Below are 8,533 nucleotides of genomic sequence, written 5' to 3'. Positions count from 1 at the left end.
TTGGATAATTATACCTAATTAATTGTAACGGCAAAAATAAAATATTGTAAAGAGAGAGAATTTAAGATTTGTTTACATTTTAGTAAACTATATAGAATTAATTAATAAAAGTTAAACCAAATATAACATCTTATTCGATAAATTTAAAATAAATATGACTTTTTGAGAATACGGCTTCATTCAACAAATATGAACTTGTATTTTGATTCTTTCATTCTTAAAGAATTTTCATTCTTTCATTTGTAAAGAAGACGATTGCATTTAGTAGTTTTTTTTATTCATTCATTCTTAAAGAATACTATTTGTTGAGAAGTAATATTCTAAAAGAATACACCCCATACATCCATCAATAACATATCATTCTCACTCCACACTCCATTCTTTCAGCATTAAAAACAAATTATAAATCAATATTATAGATGTGCAAAAGAAAAAGAAACTAAACATATTCTACAAGAATGTGATTAGATTCTTAAATAATATACAAAAAAAAAATACCACCGAAGAAACAAAATCCCTAAAATTATTATTTTAATTCTTGAATTCTTTTTGTTTTTTTCTTACTTATGTAAAGGCAAAATGGTTTAAACTCATGTAACTTTTATCAATTGACGTTAGTGAAATATAAAAATCTTTTTTTATATAAACAATTAATAAAGGAAAAGAATATATATGAGATATACTTGATAATTATCGTATGAGTTTTAACCATGAGTATCCTTTTTCCGATTGAATATTGATTTTCATATAAATAATGAAGGAGGATTTTATTTCGCTTGTTAATATGTAACTGACATCCCTCATTTAAGGGGAAATTAAATGCTTTAATTATTTTCTATAGTTAACTATATCCATATTAATTAATATTTTTTTTTCTTAAATTGTGATTGGTCCTTACATTCACAATATTTGTTGGATGTATATGAACCTAACTCTCTCTCTTTCTCTTTATATATATACCCACACACAAACATTTCAACGGTCAAAAAGTGACCGTTTGCCACAAATCAATGTCATTGGTTGTAAGAACGTGTAACGGGCCTGAATTCACATTACGACTACGGACCAGAGGGACGACGTTCACGCGTAAACACCTCCACCACATCATCATTTACGCGTAAAAAAGTTCGCATATCCTTCGGCCTTGCCTCCGCAATCACTTGACGGACACTTCATTTATCAAATGATCGCAATTAGATCGCAATCTTTACAATTTAAAAGTTGTACATCTTTTACCTATTTTGACCTATTAATATTGGTCGCCCATGGTGCACCTAACTTTGTTGTTAAAACTAACATAATTGCTTTTACCTCAAATTATGTTTAACAAATAACAAATTAGTTTTTTTTTTAACGGTAAATCTAACATACTTCTACTAAAATACTTCTAATAACACCAATGTTCCGAACTAGATTTGAACCTTCGATCTAAAGGAATGAGGACAACACCTGATACCGTTATGTTAAAATCCATTTGTTAAATAACAAATTAGTTGATAATTTATTGTTAGCTCATCAAAATTAATGTTTAATAAAACTAACTGAGAAGCTAACCAAAAAAATTTAAAAAGAAATAAAAGACATATAAAAAATAAATATATATTATAAAATAAATATATAATAATTTTCATTAATAAAAATAAATACTAAATAATAGTTCTTAGATGCTTTTTTAAATGGAATTTCCTTCTTTCAATATGGAATTCGTAATATTATATTAACTTTTGCATGTGTTACAGCAACAATTTTTTGGAAAGGCTTTAGGATAATATTTGTTTTAGTTATTTTTCTACCACCCATATAGAGTATCTACGGTCTATCATATTATATCCTTATTTTTTTGAGATATAAATGATATTTCTCTACATATAAATGAATACTATTTATTTTTTAAAAAACAAAGTTATCGATTTTAGTCATTTTATTTATTTATGCACTTCTATTTTATTATCTACTAGTTAGAATTTAAATATAATATTAATATTTGCAATATCTTGTTTTATATTAAATTATATTAATTAATTATAAATTTAAGTTTTAATACTTATGTATCAAATTCATATAAAATTTAGTACATACTAAAACTTAGAAAATCGACAACATATTTTATAAAAGTTTTTACTTGAAATATATCTTATAAATACAATAACATATTCTAATAAAATATACAATATTTTATGATACAATGACTATATTTATTATTTTACATAATATGATAATCGATATCGAACATAATCTCGACATTCCAATTGAAGTTGCAAAAGAAGTGTTACCAATAGACGTTGAAACAATGATGAATGAAAACAATTAATTCCAACAATGTTTGCTCAATATGAACATATTAATATTAATGGGAGCTGATTCGTACATAACAAAATTTTTCCATACACAACAATTTGTGTTTTAAATTGTTGTATTGTACAACTCTATTAAGCATAAAATGTTGTGTACGGATAAAAACTGTTGTGTACGAATCACTTCCTAATATTAATATAAACTTATATAGAAACTCACTTTTAGTCTACTAAATGTATTAGTCGATCATTTATGAGAAATTTATTTCAATGCATATATATATATATATATATATATATATATATATATATATATATATATATATATATATATATATATATATATATATATAGTTTTTTATTTTTTATATTTTCAAAAGTATTATTTATATAAGATATGTATAATATTTATTTAAAAGTGTATGGTAAATATAATCATATTTATTTAATTACTTTTTCAATAAATTAATAAATAATTCATCTTTTTTATGCACGAACAATTATTCTATTATAGTTTTATGATTATATATATATATATATATATATATATATATATATATATATATATATATATATTATTGTAATAAAAAATATATAATATATATTTGGTAAAAACTAATTAGTAGAAGATATTTGTGTGAAAATCTATATAACTAATAAAAATAGAATATATTATTATTTAGGAAAAAAATAAAGATAGTCTTAGATTGCGAAGTAGGCATATCAATGATTTAAGATGTAGACAAAACTTTCTGCTGATTTTGGTTGATTCCACTAAAAAAGAATAACATCAGTTATGTGTTTTGTTTTTATAATCTTATTGATGTATTATTTATATTATAGTTCTGAACAAACAATAAGCACAGGAAAAATCTTTTCTTATTATATCATATAGTACTTGTAAACGGTAAAACTTTAAAACTAAAAAAGCGTTTTTTTTTTTTTTTTATGAGTGGCTTTCTTTTGTGTTCATCCCACCACTTTTGTTTGGTTTTGGGGTTTTGGGGATTCCATGGAGTTTGCTGGCACTCGTCACATACCCTCTTTTGGCTTTTACCCCTTTTACGCTTCTTTCTCGGAGCTAAATCTGGACCCCACTGTCCACCCCCATTCATTGAACCTGCAATAAACCCTCGTCATTTCATCATACAGATCTCTCCGTCTCCAATTCTCTTTCCAATTCTCTGATTGCATCATCATCTTCATCATTGTAAGTTTCCTAAATCACTTTTATGCTCAATTACTTGGATTATTCTCTTGGGTTCAAGTAGCTTTCACTTATTCTCTTCCCTTTTCTCTTTAATTTGGGGGTGCTTTAGTTTCTTGAGTGGGTTTAATCCAGTTTAGTATCTGGATCAGTTTTTTGTTTAATTTTCGGTTTTCGATGGTGCTAAAGCAAGCCGGTAGATAACGTGTCTAGGATGTGTTCAAGTAAGAAAGGTTTTGCGCTTTCTGCTCCCTGAGTTGTAAAGTACAGAAATTTACTCGAGCAAGATGGATTTCTTGGTGATTGATTAGGTTTAGGACATGGGTTTTGTGTTCTTTTAGCTGAATTTTCGGCTAGTGTAAATTGGATGCGTGTTTCAAGGACGAAAATAGGGTTTCGTGTTTCTCTTTTCGGATTTAGATTGATCTAAGATTCTCTTCGAGATATCAATGGATGGTAATCTATCATCTGGGAATATGATTTCTGGTGCGGGAGGAAGTTTCGATTTACAAAATTCCATGCGAGTTCATCATCAACAACATAATAACCCTTTCACACTTCATCAACATCATCTTCATCAACCCCAATCCAACAGACAACAAATTCATCCTTCGATTCACGAGAATTTCCCTCTTCGTATGGGAGCGATTCAAGACTGCGACCGCCATACCCAAACCATATCTCTAGTAGATTTCTCAAAAGGGGAAAGGGGAAAGAGCTCAATTAGCGATGAAGACGAACCAAGCTTTGCAGAAGATGGCCACGATAGCAGAAACGATGATACCAGAGGCAAAAACATGTCGCCATGGCAACGAGTAAAATGGAGTGACCCCATGGTTAGGCTTCTGATAACCGCTGTTTCTTACATAGGCGAAGATGCTGCCATGGAATACGGAGGCGGATCTAGAAGAAAATACTCGAATCTACAGAAAAAAGGAAAGTGGAAATCCGTGTCAAAAGTGATGGCTGAAAGGGGTCATTTCGTTTCACCTCAACAGTGTGAAGATAAGTTCAACGATCTTAACAAAAGGTACAAAAGACTTAACGAAATTCTCGGTAGAGGCACTTCTTGTGAAGTCGTTGAAAACCCTTCTCTTCTTGATATAATGGATCATGTTTCTGATAAAGGAAAAGAAGAAGTTCGGAAAATTTTAAGCTCAAAACACTTATATTATGAAGAAATGTGTTCCTATCATAACGGAAATCGGCTCCATCTTCCTCCTGATCTAGAACTCCAGCGATCTCTTCGAATAGCTCTTAAAACCAGAGACGATCATGAAACCAATGATGGAAGAAAAGGTTCACATGAAGATGATCATGATGATGAAGATCACGATCCATACATGGATGACCATGATCATGATCATGATCATGATGAGTACGACGATCATCATCATCATCATCATGGGCTACAGTTGGATCCAAGAACAGGATACGGGGCAGCTGGGGTGGGTGAGGGATCTTCAAAAAGGGCAAAACAATGTGAGAATTTCAGTTCACAGGGCAAGAACTTGCAGGGTGACATGAGTCAAGGTGTAACAGAGGGTGGTATGAAAACGAATATGTTACAGGATCAATGGATGAAACATCGGTTGTTGCAATTAGAAGAACAGAAGATACATATTCAATCACAAATGCTGGAATTGGAGAAAGAACGGTTTAAGTGGCAGAGGTTTCGCCGGAAAAAAGATCGGGAATTGGAATCGATGAGGATGGAAAACGAGAGGATGAAATTGGAGAACGAACAGATGTCTTTGGAGTTAAAGAGGAAGGAGATGGGTTCAGATCTAAACTAATATGATTTGAAAATAAGTTTCGCGGGTATTTTTCCTTTTTTGAATTTTCATTTTTGGTTACTTTTTTATTTTATTTTAAATCTTAGTTTTATAGCCATGAATGTGCATGATGTTTGCGGTAGAACAAGAACCTGAACGGAAACATATCTTTGACCTTTATGACGTTTGATTGTCTGTTTTTTGTTGTTTAGATGTTCATAGCAGTATTTTGTCGTTATCGTTCACGTGTTTATGGATCAAGTTTTGTAGCTTTGTGTTTATTATCCGAAGACTTGACGCGTATTTGTGCGCGTGTAGGTGTTTTTTTTGTTACACATAACATGTTTTATTGTGTTTATCGTGCATTGGACTCAGATCGGATGAGCTTACGTGTAACTTGTTGGTATTTGGATCTATGCGTTTCGAATTTGGTGTCTTTTTGTTTCATTCTGGAAAAATTAATTGTGGTAATTTCTTATTGTAGATAGCAAATCAAAAGAGAGAAATATTGCAATGTTTTACAAACACACATCCATACTTGTGTTGCAGGTTGATTAATTGATTGCTTGTGACAAATCTTAGTTTGTATGTGTGCCTGATGATCAATTTGTTTTGCCTAGAAGAATAGAAAATTTTGTTTACGGTCCTTAAACATCAAAATATTATATTTATCCGATCTAAATTTTAAATTTCATATTTATCCTACATAAACATTCAAATATAAACATCAAAATATTATTTCATATTTGCCCTACATAAACATTTTCAAAATATCATGTCTAACCAAATTCATTTTATAAAAATTTTTAATCTATGTTTTTGTTAATTGACCATTATACCCTCTATTTGTTATTATTATTTAAAAATACAATTTTAACTTGACCAATTGAAATCATATTCTTTATAAACAAATACAGTATCATTTTTGGAAAGCACTATTGAATGTCCTTTAACATAATTCCATAATAATATTCGAAAATATCATCGACAAATCACTTGATCAAAAGTTTAACTAAACCATTAGAAATTTTTAATGTTTTATTAATACACGTATGTCTAAAGGTGATATTTACTTCCGTATCTATCCCACATGCTTTGATTTGTTTACATCAAAGTTAAATCTTTTAACCTGCAAGGAAAAGTTAAACGAGTCTCTTTTACACCATTCATCAAATTGGTACATGTGCGAAGGTAATTTCCAAAGTCTCATGCATCAAATTAAATATGGGATACTTAGGGTTATGTTTGGTGTTTTAGCTAAAAAGCTAACTATTAGGTAAAACCTAACTGTTAAATAAAAAGCTGGTTGTTAGCTGAAAAACTAGTTGATAAAAAAAAACGTTTGGTAAAGCTACCTGAAAGATATAAAATGATATAAAAGGATATTTAAAAAATATGTTTATATAATTAATTAAGGGGTATATTTGGGAATTTTTAAAGAAACTTTTAAAAAGCTAGTTTAAGTAGCTTTTTAAAAAAGCTAACTTATAAACTAGTTTTTTTAAAAAGCTAACTTATAAACTAGCTTATAAGCTACTTTTTGGCTAGCAAAACATAACAACTTAAAAAAGTTCGAAAAATAAATTAACTTATCAGCTAGCTATGACGTGCTAAACAAGGCTTTGATGCCCCTCTTATTAAATATAATTCCTATTCATTTTAAAGAATATAGAAACAAAACCTTCAAATTTGCATTAAATTAAAAATGGTTTTGATATTCAGATATGTAAGTAGTGCTGACGTAACCAAAGCCATAGAACGATTTCCTGAAATAATCTATTTTTTAAGAAGACAACACAAACTGGGATTATGATATAATTATATTTTAATTTAATATTACAATAATAAGAATGATATAATAGTCAACTGATAAAAAAATAAGATCTAAAATAATTATAGAATACTTAAAAATGTTTATAAAAATTGATTTCGGCAAATATGATAGTTTGAAAGTTACTGACGGTAAATATGATTAGAGATGGCAACGGGGCGGGTATTACAGGGGACCCAATCCCCATCTCCATCTCCAAATCCTTATTTCAATCCCCATCAGGGAAAATAGATAAACCCTCATCCCCATCCCCAACGGGAAATTGAGGATTTCTTTCACTTTTAATATGAAAACTTTTACGTAAAAAAAATTCTAAATTTTAATTTTACCAACATAAGTTTAAAGATTTTACAAACTATAAAAATATATATAGATTGCATAAAAAGTATAAATAAATTTTCTACCAAATTTAAATATATACATGAGAAATCAAGTAGAAAAAATTATCAAAGTGATATTTGAAATAAAATAGATGAACAAAATACAAAAAAATTATACATGAGTTTAAATAAGATAAAAGAAAAACAAAATATAATTTCAACAAAGTAATTACTAATGAGTTAGGTTACTTGGATCAAATTTTATGTATTGTAAATTGTACTATAAACATATGTTTTGTATTATTTTTATATATTAATATATATCAGGGGCGGGTCTAGGGTCGGGGATTAAGGGTATCCCCATCCCTATCGCCATCCCACTTTTGTATTTCGGGATTTCCTATCTCGGGTCAATTCGGGGATTCCCAGGTCAAAACGGGTGCGGTGTTTCGGGTTCTGCATTGGGTATGAGGTTTTTTGCCATCCCTAAATATGATACTTAAAATTAGGATGAACAATTATGATATTTTAATATTTAAGAATGAGATATATGAAATTTTACTTAGAAGAATCGAGGGGTTAGGAGAAATTTGAAAGTGTGAATGCGTTTTTTATTTGAATGTAATGTATTTGAAAATTTTGAATGAGATATAAGTTTATTAGCATTAGCTGAAATCTTTAACCGTAAACATTTTTTAATGGTTGATTAGTGGTTAAAAGTTAACGTCACAAAGTTAGTAGAAATCAACATCGTCCAGAATAAAACCTAGAACCTCCAATGTAACATTTAGACATTACGTTAGCATTGAACATAAATATCTTAGACGATCAGGTATGGGTCTTAGGTTGGACGGTGTCACAAATTGCTTACTGACGGGAAGCTTATGTGGCACATTTAGCGACAGACGCCGAAACCCATTTTTCATCGCCGGTGTAATACTAGTGGCACCTTTCCACCGGGGGTAAATTATAAATTCTAACTACTGATTGACCAATGGAAGTTTAAGGTTTTTTTTTTCTTTCTAATTTCAAAGATAAAATTTTTATCACATCCCATTCATTGATAAATTGTAGCAAAAATAGTAAAATCCTACATGATGCCTAAG

General features: G+C 29.3%; 1 protein-coding gene across 1 annotated transcript; it reads left to right on the top strand.

The window, feature by feature from the left end:
* Positions 1-3,292: 3,292 nt before the first annotated feature.
* LOC145037114 (uncharacterized) lies at positions 3,293-5,557 on the top strand. Its single transcript, XM_078985724.1, has one exon. It carries the CDS (start codon positions 3,951-3,953, stop codon positions 5,295-5,297), a length of 1,347 nt encoding a protein of 448 aa, XP_078841850.1. The 5' UTR covers positions 3,293-3,950; the 3' UTR covers positions 5,298-5,557.
* The last annotated feature ends 2,976 nt before the right edge of the window (positions 5,558-8,533 follow it).

This window comes from Lactuca saligna, chromosome 1, assembly GCF_052625555.1.
Source record: "Lactuca saligna cultivar CGN05327 chromosome 1, ASM5262555v1, whole genome shotgun sequence".
Lineage (NCBI taxonomy): Eukaryota > Viridiplantae > Streptophyta > Magnoliopsida > Asterales > Asteraceae > Lactuca > Lactuca saligna.
This window is presented reverse-complemented; position numbering and strand designations above follow the sequence as displayed.